At 40.5% G+C, this 24038-nt stretch overlaps 1 protein-coding gene and 1 long non-coding RNA gene across 5 annotated transcripts in view; one reads left to right on the forward strand and one right to left on the reverse strand.

Moving 5' to 3' along the window:
* RAPGEF5 (Rap guanine nucleotide exchange factor 5) overlaps positions 1-24038 on the reverse strand; it is a 156381-nt gene that overhangs the window by 96345 nt on the left and 35998 nt on the right. The window contains exons 6-7 of the mRNA XM_063153017.1: positions 22663-22729; positions 16089-16137 (exon numbers count right to left, since the gene is read on the reverse strand). Coding sequence (XP_063009087.1) covers positions 16089-16137; positions 22663-22729 — 116 coding nt within the window. The remainder of the gene's footprint in view (positions 1-16088; positions 16138-22662; positions 22730-24038) is intronic.
* LOC134416402 (uncharacterized) overlaps positions 1-24038 on the forward strand; it is a 65668-nt gene that overhangs the window by 17874 nt on the left and 23756 nt on the right. For all 4 annotated transcript variants that reach the window (XR_010027262.1, XR_010027264.1, XR_010027263.1 and 1 more), the window contains one exon: positions 21291-21407. This is a non-coding gene — a long non-coding RNA (uncharacterized LOC134416402). The remainder of the gene's footprint in view (positions 1-21290; positions 21408-24038) is intronic.

Here is a 24038-nt window from a genome sequence, read left to right on the forward strand (position 1 = left end):
AATGACAAAAAGCAGCAAAGTGGCATGGCCCAGTTTAGATCAAATAGGATGACCATTCAAGGAATATTTAAACTTTAGCATTCTAGTAAACTCCTGGAGTGGTTTTGGACAGATCCTATAAGGTACACCTTATTGGGCTTAGAAAAATGCTAAACACAGCATACTTAATTTTTCCCCATGCAGTAAAATCCAGTACTAAATAGTTATAGTCATGCTACTGTTAGTCCTGACAAAACAATGACATTTAAAGGAACTTCACTTTTCCATACATTGTAACAAGACATCATGACTCCTAAGCAATAAAAAAATAAGGTCTCCCTCTTCTTCCATTATATTGCAGAAGGTCAGGTCAGACAAAACAAAATAAGCAGATTTATCCCTCACCTCAGACTTGGAAATTCTTTGTAAGCAAAGTGATGTCAATCTTAACAGACATCACCACTAGCCATGAAAATCACCTCCAGAAATAAATGGTAGCAGGACATGTTTTATCAAAAGTTCTTTGCTGCTGGCACAATAGAAGAAATGAGCAACCCCATGCAATTGACGTGACTTAAATCACTTAAAACAAGCAAGTTTTGCTAGACTTTAAAGTTTTGTATCAAACTTATAATCCCCTGAATGGTCAAAACCAGCGCTAGGGATATCCAGCTAAAGAAACAAGGAACCTCTTGTGAAAGAACACCACAGATTTCTGTATTGCAAACAGCTTCATCTATAGGCAGTTTTACTCTCTATACCCCAAGGTACCCTTTCAGTCAGCACAGCCACCTGCTGCATTTTGGTGGGACATTGATCCCTCAGATGTTCTGAAATGTGACAGGTTGGGAGAGTCAGACCCAACAAAACACATGCAAAGTGACTTTACCTTATACTGTACACATCGCCTTAGAAGAACCACACTCAAGTATCTTTGATCTTGAGTACATATTGAGTGATTTCCAGGTTTAAGCACAGCATTTGTGACACCAGAAGTGTCCTTGAAGCAGCAGAGCTGTCGCATCTATTTCCTGAAGAACACCTCATGGCTCATGGCTTCGGTGGATGGGCAGGAGGGCTGAGCTGATGCACTTCCTCCTGCCCACCTCCTCTCTCCTTTGCCCCTTGTTCCTGAGCTGCTCATCAGGCTGCATCTGAGCAGCCACAGCCCAGAGCACAGTGTGTTCAGACAAGGATCACCTGTCCTGTGCTGCCTTAAAACTATGTCTGCAAGCTGAGGCAGCCCAGGATTTGATTGATGAGCAGAAGGAGCAGAAGGGCTGGCAGGCAGGAAGGAGAATCACCTTCCCCAGGCATCCTCACCTATGCAATCTTCAGCCTGAATCTCCAGACATAACCAGGTTACCACGGCCATGCTCATACACCTAATGTGAGCCATGAGGTCCAGCTGGGTGTGTCTGCATGGGTGCTCTGGGTCTGCTGCAGACAAAAAGCAGCCTAGCATTTAGGCAGCATCTAGCAACTGAAACGCAAAGTAACTTTGGACCGTTCTTGACCTCTAAAAAAAATTGTACAGATTTATTTTTTCTTATGGCAGGATTGCTGCTGATATTGCTATGCCATATAGGATATAATTTTGTTTCTTCCCCCACAGTTATGCTATCAAAAAAAAAAAAAAAAGGTAATAAAAATGTAATTATAAAAGGGGAAATAAGTCATTCTGTCAATACAGTTTATTCCATTACAGGATCTTTTTAAATCCATTATCAGATTTCTGACATAAATCTTCACCATTGGGTTTGCAGGCATCACTTTACCAGCAAACCTCTGAAAATGCAAGGTGAATACTGAGAACACGGGGTCAGACTGTAGCTGCAACAGACAGCATGTATAATGGGCACTAGATCCCAGCATATTTAAAGCTAGGCAAAACCAAAACTCTCTTGGGATTTTGTGGCATATCTCTGCCCCAGTCTGGAAAAGGAACAACATAATGACCCAGTAATGAGAGGGATGGCCTGAGCAGCCGTGTGTGACCCCTGCTTTTCTGGTGCAGGGTTTCTAAAGGTAACCTGCTTTATCCAGCCAGGCTGGGGGGTCTGTGCAGTTCCTTCCTGTGTAACCCATCTCCCAGCCTTCCTCCCCAAGAGCTGCCCCATCCTCTTGCACAGTCCCACATGTGCATGACCCTGTTCTACCCACTGCCACTGAGGGAGACATGGAGCACTCAGGACATTGATTTGTTGAACCCCTATAGAACAACCTGCCTGAGACAGGAATGCTGCAAAGCCAGAAGGCATTAACAGATGCTAAAAATCGGTTGTTTGAGCAATTTCTCAAATTGTTAAGTCTGCGTTAGCAGAACATTCCCTCAATTCTCCTTTCAATTTTCTGATTTCTTCTGTAATCAGTTTGCTGTAGGCACTCATGGGCAAAATATCCCCCCAGACTCTGGCTATTAATCATGGCATTTAGAGGAGTGGCACCTTGCTGGTAACACGGCCATGAGTCGAGGTTTAAGTGATTTACATTGATCCAGCCAGCTTTTCCACAGTCCTGAGCAGATGGGAGCTCCACAAACAGCTGTGCCAGGGGAAAAGGTTAGTGCCTGCCAACTGCAGGCTTCTTGTCACAGGCCTCAATTACAAGTGTCCCCTTCCCTTCCCAGTGCCAGGGCAAACACCCCAGAGCATCTTCAACCAAAATGAACAGGCAGACATTCAGGGAGCAGCACCTCTGGCTGACCTGGCATGGCGGGCAGGTGAGAGGATGGTGTCTGGCCAGGGAGACAGTGACAAGCAGCAAACACCCAGAACTGAGGGCAGCAAGATCTCTTACCTGGCACAAAGGGGAAGAGAAAGAGGGTGCATGTCCACAGCCCCCAATGAATATAGCTATCCTTGAGTGTTGAATGATTTTAACATGAGCAATTTTAAAGATGATGAGAAAATTGCCTCAGTTTAAGTGCACTCTAAGTGAATGGCTTAAAAAAATTAAAATGAAGAAAAAGTTTTTATATCAGCAATTTCACAACTCAACTCCAAAAAGCCTGAATAAGTTTATCATCCAGACCCAGCTCTCCTTGGCTTCAATGTTGTTTAGACTGTGTAAGGAATGTAGAAAAGAAGCAGTAAATATTTTCTTAAAGGAAAAAGAAAAACAACAGACCTCACACTGACGTTCTTGCAGCTCTCTTGGGAGAGAAGGAGCATTTGACCTCTTTTTCACGAAATTTCCATCACAAACTTGATTTTTTTGTCCTCCTTGCCTCTTATCCAAATCCATAAGGACCAGCCACAAGTAAACCATTTAACTTCACCCAGGGAGCAACACTCAAGGAATCACACCATCTCATACCTTTTCCCCATCACAAGAACACAGTCCCTTGAAGGCTGAAGTGGCCATATAGACAAGCAACAACCCCTAATTATATTTTCTTGGTTTCTGTAGGAAAACGTTACTATGCGTTTTGTCTATAAAACAGAGAAAACCCACATTTTTCTTAAAATATTCTTGTATCTTTAGAAATTTATGTTACTGGGAGCCATCACATACATGTAAGAAGTTGATTGCAGTATTTTTGGGCACAGTGTGCCTCCTAACCCTATAACAACTCATAGACATTCCTTAATTGGCCCAGGCACTGCTCTCATGGGTTACTGTGCAAGCTACATAAGTTCTGTCACAAAATACAAGAATTCGAGGATAATTTCCTACTTACTGTTAGCTAGCCATTTACTTTTTGATAAAAAAAAAAAAAATTGACATTGCAAATTCAACCATAGGAAAAGCAAGCGGAAGCTTAGGGTGGGATGGGAAAGTATTTCCCAGGCAAATGCTGATTCTGGAATTGTACATACAAAAAAAGTTGTGAACTTTGGAGCTGAGCCAAATATTTCTTTCTCCACCACCATAAATCCAGCTTTGCTCCCTGATACAAATATCCCAGCATGTTTTACAAAGCAGCAATAAAAGGGAAAGGCAAAGGTAGTTTACCCTGCTCTATATGTATGCATTTAATGTTATGTTTGGGTTCTGGCTTGAGACCTGAGACAGGAAAAAAAATACAAACAAATGTAGAGTGATCAGTTCCCTTTTCTACCTGCAGCATTTCTCCTTTGGAGGAAAGGTCACAGTGAGTGGAAAAAAACCAGTCAAATGAGCATTAGATTGTTAATGTGCAGTTCAAATATGTCCATTTGCAAATTAGTCTGGGGAATTCAGGATTTTGATGTTTTATGGTCACTCAAGGCCACACACAAAGGCCATCATCTGATCTGAGTTCCTTGTGGCCCCACAGAGCAGAGCTGAGATTTTGCTAGTAGATTCTTCTGTAAACTTATGTTAGGACAGAAAACTCTTGTGGGGGAGAGGTTTGTCCTTTAGTAATTCCATTTCAGATCATTAAATCAGCAGGGAAAAATAATCAAGAAATAAGAAACCAAAAGAAATAATTTTGTTCCTGCTACTACAGCAGAATCAGCCATCAAACCGGGGTGTTAAGGGAAAGGGACCATAACCATTGCTCACACTGGAACTGACCAACCCAGCTCCCCCTGCTTTCACAGCCGTGCTACCAAGTTTAATGTAGATTCAAAGCATTGGAAGGGATTTGTCTTTCTAGCAGCAAGGAACACAACACACAGGCTAAAGAGGTCACCTTAGCTGCACAGGCTGGCACCAGCAGCACTACAGACCTTCCCCTGCCCATGGAGGAATCTGCCAAGGGTACCCACAGAGCAGCGCCTCCATTACACACTCTGCTTTATGCCACAAACTTGAAGGTAATTAATTACATTAATTACATTTGATGAGTAAGATTTTTTAAAGTCACATAATATTACAAGCACATTATTTCATTTTAATGCTTTGTCTTGTTCAATATAGCAGAATCATTTGCCCAACTGAAAGTGGGAAAGACAGTTAAAAAAAAATCCACACATAAAGCAACTCCTGGAACCCACAGCGTTGTAATCTTCCCAAAGGCTTTGCTTTATTGTGCTTTCTTCCTTTTCTATAAATGAAATTACTTCTTTCTACCCCTTCTGGCTGCAAAGATAACCTTCTCAACACAAACCAAGGCACCAGCGTCATTCCGCTGCTGCAGCCAGCCAGACTGGAACAATAACACCAGGAGAGGTGTGAACTTCCTCCTTTGGCTTAATAGGGTGTTAACTGTGAAAGCTAATTATTTAAATGCTTAGGAAAGGACTGCCATCACAGTTTATCATTTTGCTGCTGAACAACAGGCAAGGACATCTGCCCATCTGCAAGCAGCTGGCTCTGGGTGGCACCCACATGGCCATTCCAGTTTAGCTTCCCATCACTGCTGGCTGTCCCACACCCCTGTACTGACTGCTCCCACTCTGTGCTGCCATAAGGCATTCGGAATTTGTGGATTGGCAAAGGATTGCTACTAACCTGGCTGAGAACAGAGCACCCAGGCAGCAGGCAGGGGGACAGGACACTCGTGAAGGCAACGCTGCTGCCAGACCCCTTGTGCCACACAACTCCAGCTGCAGCCCTTGAGCTAGCTGTGAAATCCATCTATTGAGCTTGTGAAATCTATCAATCTAATCCATTTATCCACCTGATTCTGGGGGACAAGAGCCCACAAACCACGTTCAGCAGACATGCTTCTGCACTGCCCTAGGCTGCTGCTAAGACCAAACCCGCTTAGCCCGCTGCAAACCCTCTGGCACAGCCTCAGTAGCAGCTGAACATGGGGGATTCCAGCTGCACAAACACCGCCCGGCTCACCTGGGAGTGCTCAGGCTGCATGGGGACTTCACTGCCCCCACAGCCCCTCCAGAGGTAGCTCTGCTTGCCATACAAAGCTCGGTCACCCCTAAGGCTATATTGCTAATGAACTCAGAGATGCTCCTTCATTTCAAATGCAGACATTAATTTATTATTTAGTATTGTTCTTTACCCTGCTAACATCCTAGAACATCAAACTAGTCTGCCCTTTGTATGATTTCAGCCTTTTCAGTACTCTGTGATCACAATTCATGTATGAATCTCTTTCATCTAGCCAGTAAGTAAAAGGCACCTACGTGCTGTCTACACATAGGAGACATATTCCCACCTCGGAGGAGTTAAAGAGACTTCTGAACACAGGGACTTAGTTTATTTGACAAGCCAGCAGACTTTCACTGCCTCATCCCTGCTGGATGGTTACAGCCTGTTGTGGGAGTTGTTTTGTCCCTGTCAAACCAACAAGACCTCAGGAATCTGCAAGAATATTCCCCGGGGAGAAGGCTCCAGAACTGCCAGCAGCCTGCACCAGTTGATTTATTGTCAGCTTCTGAGAAGTTCACAACTTCTAGATTCTTTTTATATTCCAAATTTTTAAGAGAAATGTTTGTTTATCTTCTGAAATTTTTGGGTTTTTTGGTTTTATTTTGTTTTGTTTTGGTTTTGTTTTGTTTTGGGTTTTTTTACAAATGGAAGTTGCTGGCGTGAAGCTTTTAAGAAAAAACACAACCCCCCATTTTGTTTTTTTTTTTTAATCACACAACTAAGCTAATGTCATTATTTTTGAAAACTTTACTGTTATTTTGAACAATGGAACTTGTGATATCCCTTGTTGTTCTTTGTGGAGGGTGTACAGCGAGCTCTAGGGAGGTTGGTTACTATGGCAGCTCTGAGCTGTTTGACAGTGTTATAATGTTTGCTGATGCTTATTAATTTATCAGAGTGGAAAAAAATGAATAGCTCATACTGACACCACTGGGGAAACTAAAAGCCAGATCCTCTAGGCTATGTAGAGCACTAGTGCTGAGCAATGGAAAAGCAGATGAGCAGCTTTGCAAACCTCGGATTTGGGGACCATTTTAGACCAGACCACATCCTCATGCATGTTCCTGCATTTTCCAAGTTCTGTTTCCAAACCAAAGGGGAAAACTTACAAGCACTGAGTATCTCTGAAATCCCCAAAAGCTGCTTGTAAGAGGGCAATAATCCCAGGAACAAAACCTTCCAACTGAGAATTGGTTCCTTATTTACCATGAAAGAGTAATCTTTTCTCAGAAATTACTGAAAAGAGAAAGCTTTTTAAGCTCATCCTTAACATGTTTCCTTTTATTAGCCATACAAAAATTGCCTTTGAGCTTTCTTATTCCTTCCTGCTACTTCTGCATATATACATGCAAATTACCATACAGATTTCCCTTCACTGAGTACATTACATATCTCTGAAACAGTTGGCAGACCCCTGGGGGGGTGTTGCCCAGACAGCTGTGCAATCAGCTGAGTAAATCAGCTAATTAAAGAAACAAAGAAAATGCAAAAATTATTAGAGACAGGCTCCCGCTTACAGCATTGTTCAGCACCTCTGTATGCAAAAAGCTCAGCAAGCACAAGATGGAAAAAAGGTACTTGGAAATCAGTGAATGAACTATTGCACAAGTGACAACGATGCCATTTTCTCTCAAACCCTAATCTGGGATGCTATGATATTTATGCTTTGTAGTTTAAATCAATTTAACATAAATTACTCCAGCATTTTATTTTACAATTACAAAAGTGTGAAATGTAATGTTGGTCTAATAACTGACTTCTGCACTTTAAAAATAGTCATTAACTTCTGCTTGACCTTAGGTGTAGAACTAATATTGAATTTGCACAGAGGGTACTCATTATTCTGATTAGTTTCCATGCAGAAAAAGAAGTTCCCAAAGGTCCTAGTGCTACAAGCCATTTCTCAAATCTCAAATAGGAAACAGGACTCCAGAAAATGATGCAAGAGCATTTCCTCTCATTTCAGAGTTTATCAAAAGGAACAGATAACAGCAAGGGTAGGTATCTCCAATCTAAACAGAGCAAAGCCATTGTGGTAAGAAAGGAGGCTGGCAGATGTGGATTTGGTCTTGCTGATCACCATTAAGGCGCCATTCCTTCCCACTGCTTCTAAACGACCCCAGGAAGGACAAACTTTACTTTAAATGCGGCTCAGGTCTGCCTACATTATATAGCCATTATAAATTAAAACATGAGTGTACCAAGAAAACCACCAATATTTCCCAGCTCAGTCAGATAATGGTCATTTCACTTTATTGTACAACTGGTTTTGTTAGGAATTTCTGTTTATTTTATTTATAAGAACCAAAGCCCCAGGCTCTTATATCTGGCTTTGAAGGTCCACATTTCATGCAAGGTAATGGTGCATTTGAGCAACAAAATTTGTAAAATACCTCTGGCTAAATGAGACAGGCATTTTTTAATAGATAAACAACTACTGTTGATTCATGTGGCCAGAGGAGATCTGGTTTTCAATGCCTGGCCCTTTGTGATGCATGCAAAGATAAAGCCATATTTCATACTCACCTTGTGAACATATGAGGTCATATGTTTTATCAAGGAGAAAAAAAAGTGAAAATTATATGAAAGTGCTGTAGAATTTCTACAGGAACAGATAAAATCAAGGGGTTTTGTACCAACTGCAGCTCAAGGGGAACCATTTGATGCTTGAATGCAGAAAGTTTTAAATTTTATCTAGTAATTGTAGATATTTGTTCTCATGTGCATGATATTTTTTTTTTTTTTTAAATCACGTGATAGTGAATGTACCTATAAGAGTTTTGTCTGAAATTAGATGACAGAAGGATGGAGAAGAAAGACCCCATCAGAGAATGGTTGCTGGGAACAGATCAAACAAGGAGGTACGGGCTGTTGCTGAGCAGGCTGGTGCAAAGAGAAACAGGGCTCTATTCCATGGAAACATCCCCCAGGCATGGCCAGGAAAGGAGCAGGAAACAAAGAAGACACTGAATAAATAAATTCTGTGAATTCATTGTAAATGCCTCTCCCAAAGCCCCAGTAAACAAAACATTCACCTGGGGGTTGTTTTTTGCTCAACTGCTGTCTTTGTGACCTTACTGTGCTGCCTCTTTTTGCATATGTGCAAAATATCTTTCCCCTACACAGCTACTCTGCATTGCTGATTTCTTCTATGTGAGTACCTTAGATCACTCAGAAAGAACTATGCCCAAGGTTCTACAACAATTGCAAAAACAAAACCACAAACTGCCAAAATCCTTCTCACCACAATTCCCAGCAGAGAGCTCTTTTCCTTCTTTTTCCAGGTCTGAGTCCATTCTGCCTTATATCAGCTGTTGAATACACAGCAGCTGGTAAATGTTACTCTGTAGTCCTTTCACTGATGTTGTCCAGAGCATTTCCCACCCCCAGCATCACTCAGGCTGGGCACAAATGAGCATCATTCCCGAGGTCTAGAAGGGGTCTGATCCTGCCCTTTTCATTTCTGTGCTTTATCTTAGCAATAATGGAAGGATCCCCTGTGATGCAATACATCATTGTGACCTCCACTGGCCCCTAGGGGTAGGGATTCCCTTCAATAGGGCACAAAATGTTTTAAAATCATTGCTTAAAGAAGCTAACACGATTAAAATCATTGAGTCACATATAAATTATGCTGAGTTGGAAGGACCCATCAGGATCATCCCTGACAGGACACCCCAAGAATCACACCATGTGCCTGAGAGTGTTGCCCCAAAGATTCTTGAACTCAGAAACAGCTTGTGCTGTGACCATCTTCCTGGGGAGCCTGCTCTGGTGCCCAAGCACCCTCTGAGTGAAGAACCTTTTCCTGATATCCAAACTAAACCTCCTCTGACTCAGCTTAGTTTGAGGGGCCATTTCCTTGAGTCCTGTCACCAGTCACGAGAGTGAAGAGATCAGTGCTGCACCTCTGCTCCCCCTCATGATGGACCACCATGAACTCTCCCAGAGCCTCCTCTTTTCTAGGCTGAACAAACCAAGATCATCTCCCTTACTTCAAGACCTGAAATCACAGACCTTAAAGAAAGACCCTAAAGTAGAGTGTACTTTTAAAATATTGCTAGCTATGTTTTCAGGGGAAGTTTTACTTTGGATAACATTTCAGTAGGCAGGGGAAAATAAAGATACAGTCACCATGGCCTAACAGAAGCACAACAGAAGTTGAGTTCTTCTGCAACTTCACTATAAGTGGCCATTTCATCAGCGTGAATCCTCTAAGTATTATTTGCAGAAGAATTTGCAGAAGAACTCTCATTCCACACAGTTTACTAATTTCAGCCCTTGTTTTAAACAACTGGGTGCTTGGAGGAACTGGAGGTTGTAATGGAATGAGGTACTACTTAAGTAAGCAAGCCTATTGAAAAGGGATATAAAAAGAACAGAAAAGCAGTAAAATCCTGCTGATTCACCCTTTCCCCACCCTTCAAATTTTCTCATTTTTTTTCACAAGGGAAAATGCACACCTCTCTTGCACATGACTGTCACTTTATTCTGTAAATAGGACCAAGTTTTTTCATACTTCATTATACCCTTTTTCAGTAGCATAAGTGGTAATAAACAGTGCATGTTTACTCCAAAGATATTGAATACCTGGTTGTTTATGAAACATGTAAATTCAATAGTCCTTAATATGTTTGAAACTTACACAAAATGCTGAACTGGTCCATTCTTGGATGACCTTTGATCATGTATTTGTTATGTAATTTTTCAAGTGTGTATACAAACCTAAGTAAAATTTGTAATGATTTTCATTTTCTATATAAAAACACTTCTACAAGGGAATAAAATGAATAACATAGCATAGGACATTCAGATAGCACCATATGACAAAACTTCTGCTAATTATAGTAGAATAAATTTACTGAGAGGTCTCAGAAGGATCTGTACTACTTGAGGAAATGGGCGGAAAGATAAAGATGCAGTTTTCTGAATTAACTAAGCTGATAAAACAGCTTAATGGTGCCAAGAGTGTCTTACTGGGCTCCTTCCCACATACCTCCACCTCTCCACCCTGATAAGAAGCTGCCACTCTCACTTTGCGTCAACTCCAGCACATGTTGCTGCTATACTGTATGCTGTTATGCCTGCCCCATCCCAAAATATATATAATAGATGTAGCAAAGATTTAATGGAAGACATTTGGTATGAGGAGTGACTGGTGAAACAGCCAGGAAAGGAGACAACTCACAGGGGTATGACAGATGTGCACAAAATCCTGAATAGTATAAAGACAAATAGGGAATTCACCACTCTCTGTCAGGAAAGAGCTATATCACAACAGAGTGAGGGTCCTAGAAATGTGTTTAAAAAAAAACCCAAGAAAAAATATGTTTTAAAACACTACACATGAATTGTGAGACTTGCTACCATAAGAGATGATGAAGGTCAGGGGTATAAGCAGGCTTAAAAAGCAGTTTGATAAATTAATGGAGAAAAGGTCCAGCAAGGGTTACCTACCACAGCACTGTGGGTACAGCCAAATCCCTCTATCACAGGCTGGTAGATGCTGAGTATGTACACAGAAGAACTGTACTCGCTCTGTTCCTCTACTCTAAGCATCCCCTACTCATCACTCACGGTAGGAGCGAGGGTGGATGGACTTTTAACCTGACCCAGCCTGACTGTTCTCATGTGTTTAACCGGGCTGACATTGCCTGCAGTGTGTTGGAGTCCAGTCACGCAATCAGCCCCGACAGCAGTGCTGTGGAGGTGCTGCAGTGCCTGGGAAAAGGAATAGCTCTTCACAGCTTGCTTTTCATTCATGCTGGCAGAGCTCAAGCCCCAGTGACTGCTTCATATTGAATCGCCTGCACTAAAATAAAAACACGAAGCAAATCACATAGGCAGTTAGGTTCTGACAGAAGCAATACAAAAGAAAAGAGGAAGGCTGGCTATGCATACATATATGTAAGAATAGGGTGGAGGCAATCCAGAAGATCTCAAATATGGAGTTAATACATTGTTATACATTATTATAAATAAAATGTAAAGGACATATTAAAAAATCAATAGAGCTTGCCAATTCAAGAATGGCATGACTTAAATGTATCTAATTATATAGTGGAAACCTGAATATCATTCATAAGGGGGAGAAAAACCACACACAAATTCTAGGATATTTGTGGCTGCCCTGCCTTTCACAGTGGGAGGGAGAAGCACCCACAGACCTGCCGCTGCTCCTGCAGTGCCTGGGGAGAAGCTGAGTCACCACCTTCCTACCTCACCCATACCCTGTCAGCTATTATCTTAATTAGCCCCTGTATTCATAAACACAAAGACAAGAGCCACGCTCTTATCAATTGATCCTTTGCACAAATAAAGTTACAGAAATTCATTTTGCTGTGAAGGGATTTGCTGGGTGATGCCATGGGTTTGTGCACAGAAATGCAAGGCATCTTGTTTGTGGATGGGATTAACAGCAGTACAAAGCATCTACGTGACAGGTTTTGATCAGTTCACATGCACCCGTGTAGCTTTGCCACCAGCTAAAGCCTCCCGCCTTAGGCTATTTGCTGCTTTTTATCCTTGTTTTAGCTACCATCTCTAACACATAAGAAACATGTCATGAGCCATGACAAGCAATTGAGATAAATGCCAACCCTTGTAAACCTTCAGAGGGGAGGCTGCATTTGTGTTAGGTTTCAGCACATTTGCAGAAGCTATCAGAAGCCAGCAAGGTATAAATAAACAAAACAATTTAATGCTGAGTGCCTGCAATTAAAGGAAAAGTTCCTTTCTGCTCCAGTTATTTGCTTCCCCAAGACCTTTCACCAAACCACAGAAGACAGCATTTAATCTATTTATTTCTAAGGTTAGGAAAGAATTATTTCAATGCATTTTTATAAGCCACAGAGAAGTACACAAGCTCATTTCCCCCTCCTAGGTCACCTTTATCATGAGAGCTTTATTCTAGTGAAATACAAATGTGATTTCAAGTCAACAGTGTTACCGAGGTCCATCAACACTTCAGAATTACAGACACTTATTTTACCCTGGTTTAGTTTTATTTGCAAAGAAACTAAAAGTGCTGAGCTTCCTCTGCATGAAGGCTCTCAAGCATGTCTCTGTCAGCATATGCCTTGTTATCAGAGTGGTATACTTGCAGTACACATCTGGAATATGAAAACAGAGCTTTTTTCCCACAGCACAGAAGTCTTTAATTTTCCAGGTTCTTCATTTTTCTTTCAGCATCTGCCAGTTTTATGAATTTTTCCTATTCTTCTACACCACAGCAAAAACAGAAGAACAGCTCTTGGGGAAAGGCATTCTACCCCACACCCTGCTGGTGTTTTATTTTCTGGTAGCAGACATTCCCCGTCAAGTCAGATCCTGTACTAGCAAGAATTTGATACTGTGCCCTAACCCGCAGCGGGCTCAGGTCTCTACCTCGGTATTTGTCAGCAGATACAGTGTGGAAACCTCTGCCACAACCAGAACTGCAATAGTTGCAATTACTACCTGCCACATACATATACCAGGTAGCAAACCCTAGCTTCATTTAAACAAAACCAAACTGTTTCATTCAGGTAGCCAAAGGCAATACTTGCCCCCTGCCCTCCAAACCTTCCTACTTGGAACCTCTTCACCTCTTGCACAGGGAGCTGTGTGTTATATGCTTGTGTAGTGCTTTCCATGCAACTTAACATAGTGATTACTAGAGCAGTTCTAGACAAATAATGCAAAAAACTTAAATCAGCCAGTTTTTCTAGTACAATTAAATCACTGTGAAGGGTCTCTCTAAGAGCAGAGGTACATTCAGAAATTAAACAATTCAGGAACACATTATATAGTCCTTGTATTAGGCAAAATTGCCTTTTTTTTTTTTAAAGGGGGAGGAGGGCTACTGATCTCTAGGAAAGCTTTTAATTAATAAACCAATTACCCTCTGCAGCCAGGTTCCAGACAGCAGGTTTGGACCATGCCCATTGCCTGCCCTCCCCACTCACGAGTCCCAGGGTGGATGAGCCAGGCTCCCACGCCATTCACACCAGCCTGGAAGCTACCCAGGGCAGCTGGCCCAAAAAGCCATGTTCCACTCTTTTCAAGCCAAAATAAACTCTTTGTCTGACTTTTGGTGGCTTATTTCCTGGAATTATATGGAATCTTGGAGAGGATTAGAGGAACAATATCTTTGAAAGATACTGTGGCTTACAGCTCCAGAAGTACTTTCTCTGAAATGTGCTTCACTTCACCAGGCACAGCAGACCAGAGCTTGATCACTCGCAGTAACTGCTACACTGTGAATTTAACCACCAGCAATAAAATAAAGGAGCATAACCAACCACCCTAATTTACTCTGCACCTACTTTACTGAAGGCATTAACTTAAATTAGACCTTACAGTTATGCCTGATCATACTCCCATTTTTTACAGGCATCCAAGATGGGGCATAAAGAAATGCAAATTTCAACAACACACACTAGTTAAACTGACTAAAGAGTTATCTTTTGTTCAGATCTGAACAGATATTTAAGTGTTTACATTAATGTATTAGGAAAGGCTGGACAGCACTGCAAAGCTCTATAAGGAGCTTTATTTTTTTAAGGCTGTAATTTTTAAGTGAAATATTTCTACCTGTTCATTAAGGATTGCAATTACAGTAAAAAGGAGACTCCAAGAAATATTCTCCTTTTGGATTTTCATCTCTTGCATCTCATTCCTAATGTAATGCCCACCCCATATTCTACTCTAACAACCATCCACCAAAAGGAAATAAGAGACTACTTCCAGCTAAAAATAACTCTTTTGGGGGAAAGACTTCTATTTATAGCTCATAGCCATAGAAATATTTGCTGACAAAACTGCTTAAAAACCGAGAGATTTATTATACCTCCATGAACAGGGAGTAAACATACATGGCGCCATACTTAGCCCATTTAGCAGCAAAATAAGAGATTACCTTGAGCACTTCTTTAAAATAGCCTGTTTTCCTCTGCACTGAGCCAGAGCAGAAGCATTTCCATGTTCAGCCATTACAAGTCAGGTGGGACTGGGGTGACACCAGGTAAGGGCAAGCAGCTGAGGGGTGTTGACATCATAAACTACTACAGCACTTTCAGAAGTAAAGCTTGCCCACAGAAGAAATTCAGGTCTGAATTCACACTCACATTTGTGCTCGCTTTCCACAGATTTACATTTATAGATGAGTGTGGGTATAACTTATGGGTACTTCTATTTCCAGAAAAAAACAGCATCAAACTATGTCTAGAATGGTTTTTTATAATACTTACATTTTAACAAGAAAATATTTGCAGCTACACCAGCCACATCATCTTGGTGCCTCCAGTTTACAATAACATGATGTGTGTTGTGCGTGTGTGTAGTAAATTTTGTGCTCTACTTGTAAGTCACAGACAGACCGATAGAAATGCAGTACAATGAACAAGCCAGAAAATAGCTCAAGCACAAGATTTGTGACTTTGATTTCTAGAAAAGTCACTGATAATCACAAGAGATGCTCCGTGAAAATGCACTCAAATTGCACTCAATGGCTTTGGGAACACGCTAATAATTTAAGGTCACTCCACCTCTGTTTTGCTTTAGAAATACATTCAGCCTGGTGCAGAAGACACTGCACAAAGCCACCAGAGAGTTAACCTGTAAAGAGTCAGGTCTGGCCAAGTAGGTTCTGTTGGTTGCTGTGCAGTGCCTAGAAAACACAACTTGGCTTCTTTGCCTCCTTCCTTGCCTCAGCAGTGCAGACCCTACCTGCTGAAGTGCCTGTGCTACCACACCCTGATGGAGCTGAGATGGCCACATATTTCAGTGCCTTTGCACTGTGGCACCGGCATTTCTTGGGAGTGCTTTTACTGGCAGAGACTTCCAGTTATCCAATTGCCTTTTCCCTTCTCCTGCCCTGATCAGAGACTTGCCTCTCCAGCCATACAGATGAAAAGGCAGGAAAGAACACCTTCATGCATGAAGCTGTCCTTTTGCTTTAACAGTAAGAAAAACACCTGGCTGGGCTGGTAAAAAGCAGAAAAGATGATGGCATGAAATACTGGATGATAAAAAAAAGGAAAATGACCAACATATTTGTCCTAAATTTAAGTCAAATAAAGACATCAGCTTTTTTTATAAAGAGCAAGCCTAGAGGAAATAGTGATTTTGGCCAGAAAGAGACCCAACTTGAACTGTAACACTGATTTTATTTGCAATGTTGTTAGACATAATGAGCTAGATGGAGAGAAGCTTAGCTGTAATTGCATTGTGCTGTATACACAGATTCTCCATCAGTATCTTTTCTTCCCCATATTAAAAAGACACCAGTGACAATTCAGATACTTCAAGAAATGACAAAAGGGAACAGCATTACAAAAAGCCCTCTGAAGTTCAGCCTGACTCACCTGACTTCCTTGCTTTCAAGGCAATGACAGCAGCCAGTTCTCTCTGTACCTAAAATATCAGGAAAATAAAAGGATGGTTATAGTTCCTGTCACAGTCAAATAAAACAAAATGCAATACTGGTAAGATAAGAGCTATCAATGCTTTGCAGCAATCAACTGCATGTGGAATTATGCCTGGTTTTGAAACTACAGTCAGTTTTCCTAGCAAATCTATCTCCTTTTCAGCTGGGAATTCTGTGACTTTAATTTCATGTAAATACCCCACATTCCTTAGGGAGTGGGCAATTCGGTAGCCTGACCTGTAATTTATTTGCACAGCATATCTCTTTCACAAGTACACACTTAAATCTTCTCCCTTCCCTTGTTACATATTTGTTTTGCCTCTGATGAGCACACTGTAATGCTGGATTTATTGTGTGGCTCTGGAATAAGAGAGTCCTTCATGCTGAGCTTTGACAGAGGTTTCTCCTGTATATAATTGACCTTCACTTTTTGGATCTCCCAGGAAGAAACAACCTCTCCTAGTATGGCCGAGAATATATATATTATTATTATGCTTTCTGCGTCTTCACTGCCATCATCTGTCCCACTGCAGCTGCTTGCACTTGGCCTAGAGCACCAAATGCTCTCTCATACACCTTACAATTTCCCCAATTTTCCCAAGATAGGCTGTCTTCAGTATTAAAAAATATATATGGCACATTCCAACATTTTCTAGGGATTGCCCCACCTCTCTGTACAAAGTCTCCAGCAGTGCATGCTAGCCATCTTGTCTAACAGACCTAGGCAAGGCTCAAGGCTGTTCTGCAGTGGGAGGTTTGACATGCAGTTTCTGAGAGACATGAAATTTCAGACATCATTCTCAAGATATGTAGCTCAGTCATAAGGCACAAAGCACATAAAGGATTCCCAAAGTAGTACAATTGCTAACAACTCTCTCGTGACTCTGAAGAGAAGTTTGAAAACGTGAAAGAAGAATAGTTAGCATTATATTGGTCTGAGCAGAAAGACAAAATCACTCAGGGCATCTCAGTACAATGGTAACTGCAGATCCTCAGGAGCCACGCAGCAGTACACTCTGCCTGTGGAAGAAGCCAGTCACACCAGAGGCCACGTCCTTCCTCTGCTTGCATCCTTCTTTCCTTTGTGGCAAAGGACCAAAAAGATTTTTTTGCTGTCCTTGCAAGGGAAAAGGATCTTTTCTATTCCTTGATGCTGCCCTGCTGAGAGGGACAGAGTTCTCTGCCACTCCAAGCAGGAAAATATGAAGGCAGTGCCATGGTTTTCTTAAATGTCATCCTGTTTCCAGCACAATTGTGCAAGCTGGCAGTATTACCTTCCCTTCCTTCCTTCCTGTACACTCATTCCCATGTCTGGAGAAATATTAATCATAGGTAATGTAAGCATAAACTTCAAGTAAAATGGGAAAGAACAGAAAAACAACTCATGTGCTTCCTTGCAGCAATTGCTATACACAAGTATTATAATAATACATACAAGCTATCTAATAAAGAACAGGATTTTCAATAAAAGTCCAATTTGTTTCTGAACAACACCATGACTTTTCATGGTTACACTTCTCAGACCCTCTCCCTTCATTAAACTCAGAAGGTACCCATGTCAATGGCTCAATTCTGATCTATTGGCAGAGGTTACTGACATAAGAAGCACTTTGATGTCTCATCTTTATCTCCTAGCATTTAATAAATGCACTATCCTAAGCTTATGCTTAAGAGACACTACAACCTGAAACAACTGCAAATGTATCTCTTAACCCAATCAAATATTCCAGAAATGCAAACCTCTCCATGGTGCAAAGAAAAACCCATTTTGTCAGAACAAAAAGGCAGCATTGTGGCATCCTGCAGTTGTATTTCCAATATTACTTTTGTTTATAAGGTGGCACCTTTTAGGTTTGAAAGATAGTGCTAAAATCACAGGTAATTAAAAGGCTGGGCTTCTATATTTTGTCTACATCAAGCTAAATATCTCATAGTTTGCTGCTGGCCCGGAATGCAGCTGCTCTTTTACTTAACGTGAGCAAAACCCTTTAGATAAAGCAGGAGGAAAATATGTTTCCCTGGTGTTAACAGTAGGAAAAATTTCCTTCATCAAAGGGTTCCATCAGGACAATCTGAGCTCCCTCTCATAGGATTCATTCCAATCACAAGGAACTGGTACTGCTGAGCAGTACTGGATCCGAGTGGTGCCCCTAGATTTCATAATCTATATGCTTTTGTCTATTTTAGCATAAATGCACTTGACATCCCTGCTGGACATGCAACTCCTCTGCATCATTACCCCAATGGAAATCCATGTATAACACTCACTCCTCACTGCACACATGCCACCCATTATCATGCTTCTTCCTAACAGGATTTCAGTCACTGCCTGTTTGACAAAATCGATAGTCGCACATCACATTGAAGATAATAATGTAGACACAAAATAAAATACATAAACAAGGACTATGCCTACCATATTGACATATTAAATTTTAAAATATGTTTTATACATACAGCTTATTGCTACAAAGCTAACACTATCTAAACAGTATCCCATTTGAGTAACATTGCAGATGTCAAAACTGATTCAGTTTAAAGGCCAGTTCACCACACAATATTTACAGAAATATTATGAAAGTCTTAAAGAGAACATTTTGAGTGAGGAGTTGGCATGTTACCACATCTCAATCAAGTTTTCTTTCTGCAATATAGAAGAGTATGCATAGAAAGTGATACTTGGGTATACTTCTGCTTGATTAAGTAAAAATGGCTCATTTATATGGTGAATCTTGTCTTGAAATAATAGAGAATTTTAATAAGTAAATGACAACTACTGCTCTTATTGCAAATCTTGTCATTTTGTCATAGTGGACATGACTGCATCTAGCAGACAGTGCATACCATCTTTTTTCCTTTCCCTTTTTTCTGTCCATAGTAGTTTTGTGTGAGACAGTAGTCTAGATACTATTGTGCCAAGCAGGACTTCAAATCTAGAGACAAGGTGCCAATCCTTACAGAAACTCAAAATTAAAATCCTGCAACAGAAGGCTCTAAACAGCAGGGTTTTGAAAAACAGTAAACTGGTTCACATTTTTGCATCTCAAGTTATGATAGTTTGATGGGCTCTAAATAAAAGTAATATTGGCTGATGCCATAAAGTACCATAAAACTATTTTCCAGACACACTTCATTAACATCCTGATATCATCTGTTCCATTACAAGGTAAGGTAAAAGGCTTTGCAGTGGAAACACTCATAGCTATCTCACCGTGTTCTGCTTGTAGCACGCAAAACACTGAATATGAGGCTGCTCTTTGGGACATGACATGGGATGCATGACAGCTCTGGAATGCCTTTTTTAAACCCATGAGTAATCACTGCATTCTTTTAAAAATTCATGACCAAAAAAGATTATCTGATGCAAATGTATTTCTAGCAGCATTTTGCACTGCTTGCAAATTTTGCACTGCTTGCCCTTAGAATTGAAGTTTGATGGTTTTGTTGGTGCCTCATGTAATGGAGCATATGATATAAGCACATAATTTGATAGATTAAAAGAGGGATTTATATTTTAGGCACACAGATTCCTCCAATTTTGCTTGGGTCGCATCATCACAATCGGTGTACGTTTGAAAATTTGGAATGGAATCCCCTGAAAAAAAGCTGACTCAGAAATTTTCTTCTGACCTCATAAAAATGTTTTGTTCCATGAAAAGCAAAAACAAAAGTAGAAGAGACAGCAGTGGGATTTTCATCTCCAATTAAAAAGTCAACTCTAATCTTTGACTGCTTGACTGCTGGGCTAGTAGTCAGGATGATTTTGTGGGTTTTTCCACACTTCTGAAATTCTGGTGTGAAGAGTATCATGAGCAGGATTTTCAATTATGAATTCTTCAAAGAAGAATGGTTTAATTTTGTACAAAATACATAAACATTCAGTGAGCCGAAAAGCCAAAAGTGTTAACATATTTCCAGTAATAGTTAATAACTTCACTTACAGTTTCCAGCTCCTGCTTACAAAAAAAGAGAACCAAGACACTGGACAGTCTGTTGAATAGTGTGAGCTGAGGTTTCAAATTCTTCAGGGACTTAAAAAGACTTCCCAGACAGTTGCAGAGAGTCTTTTATGTCCCAATCTACTGTATGGAGGAAAAGCAATATTCTGGAGGGATAAACAGGAAAAGTTCATTTACAGATGCCAAAATTTGGAGGATGCTGCTCTGGTCTTGTGCCTTTTTCCCAGGGGTAGACTAGAAAATCATTACAGAGGGACTAAAATGTTCTGCGGAAAATCAGAAAATGCAGGAGAAAAGATCAGATTCTTGACATCACCATGGCAATAGATGGGTCTCAGGCCATCTGGAGATGGAACTGCCTAATTTTTCTTTAGCTAGTTAGCTACAGTAATAAAATGGTTCATTTAAGAAAACCCTGTCCAGGTGCCCTACTGCTGGAGTGACTCAGGATGTAGTTCACAGGTTTGACCTCACAGATGTGAAACACTCTGAGCTCACTGTCAATGAGGTGTTTAAGGACATGCATGTTGCCCAAGTGCAGCCAGCTAGATCCAGTTCTCAAACTCAAAAGCACTTTGTTTTGTTGAGCGTGTCCCTTTTTTTTAACTGACAAAACTCCCATTATTCTATTTTTGATAGGCAAAGCTTTTGAAGAATACTGGCAATGTTTTATAGAGTTGGTGTTTTACAAGTGTTTTAAAAAAATATAACTTTGCAGAAAGTCTTTCACGATTTTCTATTTTTGCTCTGCATGGTAAGAAAAATGGAGGACATTGAGGTTCTGAGTTCACCTTTCATTTTCAGTTAAGAAAATAGTAGAGAAAACAAGGAATTTGAATATTGAGACCATAAAAAAAGATATTTAAAACAGAGCATTTGCTTATGTCATACATTTTAAAATATTCTTGAATAAAGTTGAACATACAGAATCACTAGCTTTCCAAACGCATTATTAAATATCTTTTGTAAAGACATTTGTCTTTACAAAAGACAGAAAAATTTCTCCTTTCCTTCCATTTTCCAACAACTTCACAATAGCACTTTCTTTATTTTTCTTAAAATACCTCTTATCCTTGTGCTTTTTTCATAAAAGGTTTATTTTGCTTGCTTCATTTTTGTCTCTTTACTTTCTCACATGCCAAAAACAGAACTAACACCAATTCCATGTTTTGATGACTTAGGTGCAGTGTTCACAGAATTGCACAATCCCAGAGTGGTGGAGGTAGGAAAGCACCTCTGGAGATCATCTGATCCAAACCTCTGCTGAAAATCATGGCCAGCTAGAGCCTGTCCATCAGGTATTTGTACACATAAATAAGGTCCTCCCATTGCCTTCTGTTCTCCAAGCCCCATTCCCACTTCTGTCAGACTCTCCTTGTAAGTCAAGTTCTCTATTCCCCAACCATCTCCATGGTCTTTCACATGCACTCCAGGACATCCATATCTCTTGTAGTGAGAGCTCAGAACTGGACCCGAGACTCCACACCTTGTCACCTGCCTTAGCCTAAGGACAATGCTCTTTCTAATGCAGCTCAGGAAGCACTTGTTTTCCCTACCACAAGGGCATGTTTCTGGTTCAAACTGATGTCTACCAGAACCCCCAGGTCCTTTCCTGCAAAGCTGCTTTTCAGTCAACCCCCAGTCCGCATAGAATCATGAGGTTATTTCTCCCAGATGCAGGATATTGCATTGCCCTTTGCTGACTTTCCTGAGATTCTGTTGGCCCATCTCTCCAGACTGTCAAAGTCCCTCTAAGTGGCAGCACAACCATAGAATCATAGAATTATTTTGGTTGGAAAAGACCTGCAAGATCATCAAGTACATCAGGTTAATCCAGCACTGCCAAGTCCACACTAAACCATGTCCCCAAGTGCCACACCCACTCATCTTTGAAATACCTCCAGGGATGGTGACCAACCATTCCTCACAGTGTTGCATTGTTAATTTTCTGAGGGTGCACTCTGTGCTATCACACAGATTACATTAAATTGAGTCAGTCTAGCTTAACTTTCTGAAGTCCTGTCTATCTTCTTCTACTTAGAACAGTGATCTCACAATATAAACTAGATGCACCACACTCTAGCAGAGACAGAACAAGTTATTGTTTATTATGGTGAAGTTTACTGAGGCTAAACATAGCTGGGAAGCTCAGGTTTCCCAGCTGAGTCTCCTCAGAAGTTCATGATAATCTACACAAGGGCTGCTGAAAACTTTTATCTCCCTTTGTCTCCCATTGATGTAGACTTGTCCAAGAGGGTCTGAGAGTAAAGCACATCACACAAAAGTCACCTTGGTCCTCCAAGTTGGTATCTTCTGGGCCACGAATAGCATATATTACAAGAGCAGGCTGCTGCAGTCCTTGCTTGGGTTGATTTTAATAGCTTTGGAATTGCACACTAAGACCTCAGTAAAGCTCTCCCCTTCCAGAGACTAAAAAAACAGTCTTCATGTACAAACATCTGTTCACTTAGACTAAGTCTTTAATTTGAAAGGATCCAAAACATGACAATATTTCAAACATGATCAGTTCAAACTTTGATGCAATGACCTTACCGCAGAAGTGAGACGAGCAAGAATTTCAGCATTGGTTTCTGCTGTATCTTCTATTTTTTGATCAGGCCTTAAAAAATAAAAATAAGATTTTATTATTTCTTTCTTTCATTCTGTTTCAACATCTTTTGATTCCTGGAAAGTAAGGAACTGTGTAGCCACAGGCAGTAATGTAAAAGGGCCTTTGAGATTCCACATCAAAATGAGGACTGCAGCATGACAATAATTAATCATGTCAGTAATGACAGAGTACACCCTTTGTCCCTTGCTGTCAAGAACTCTTTTGATCCGACCAACGTGAAGCAGTGAGAGAATTCCTCAGCTATAAAAATATGATGCAGAATGCAGAATGCAGGACCCTTTAGAACAGAGTTGCTTTATTTCATGGCATCTTTTGCTTGGCTAAAAACTTACTCTATGAATAGAGCAATGAGTTTTATATCTGCCCACCACCCAGTTTTGCTAAGGTGTGGAGCAGCACCTATGGAATACAACTTCATGTAGATGAAAACAGACAACATCAAAATAATTTTGCGACAAGTGAAATTTGATATTCAGAAAAAATAAGTGAAAGTGAAAATAATACATTTAAGAAGCCATTAATAACCAAACCAAAGCGACAGCTGAGAACAATATTAGGTTGTCTTGACAGTGACTTGCAAGAAAGAGACTTAATGTGTCTTTTCAAAAGTGAGGCAGTAAAGGTACAATCCTCCTAGAAACCATCTGACCCACGTGGAAATAGCCACACAAAAGTGGGCAGTACAGGATAAGACTGTGTTTTTCTTTAAAACAGTCTAATTCCCATCACTAAAACATCTGTAAGCCTTTCAGAAGATTTTGGAGAGTCAGAAGCATTACACCAATTTTATAGGGATATAACTACAGGAAGAAATAAAAGAAAATGCCCTTGAGATCTTTAGTTTCCATGGTATTCAAGAAGCATGCCAGCAAGTGGAACAGATACACAAAACTGCAGCTGCTGAAATAAACATAAATCCCAGGTATTAGCAGAAGCTTCTGTCTTTGACTAAATTATTTAATTGCTTATATGCCTTGATGTCCTAGGGGAGAGAGCTGGAAAGACAGCTGGAATATGCAGCTGGTATATTGAGGTTTTTACATCCCATGTCCAAAAATTTAGTTCCCTGATTAAAAAATTAAGGTCAGAAAGCACAGAATGACACATGCATTCATTTTGGGGCAAGCAAATTCAAATCAAAATGGTAATTCAGATTAAAATCACAGTTATTTTCACAACTGCCTTTTCTATTCAAAGGAAATGTGATTTAACATTTTAAGTGTTATAAAGAGCCCAAAAGAAAAAAATGAATGCATTTTCATTTACCAAGACTGATTTATTCAGATTTTCTCTTTAT

This window comes from Melospiza melodia, chromosome 1 (genome assembly GCF_035770615.1).
Source record: "Melospiza melodia melodia isolate bMelMel2 chromosome 1, bMelMel2.pri, whole genome shotgun sequence".
NCBI classification, from domain to species: domain Eukaryota; kingdom Metazoa; phylum Chordata; class Aves; order Passeriformes; family Passerellidae; genus Melospiza; species Melospiza melodia.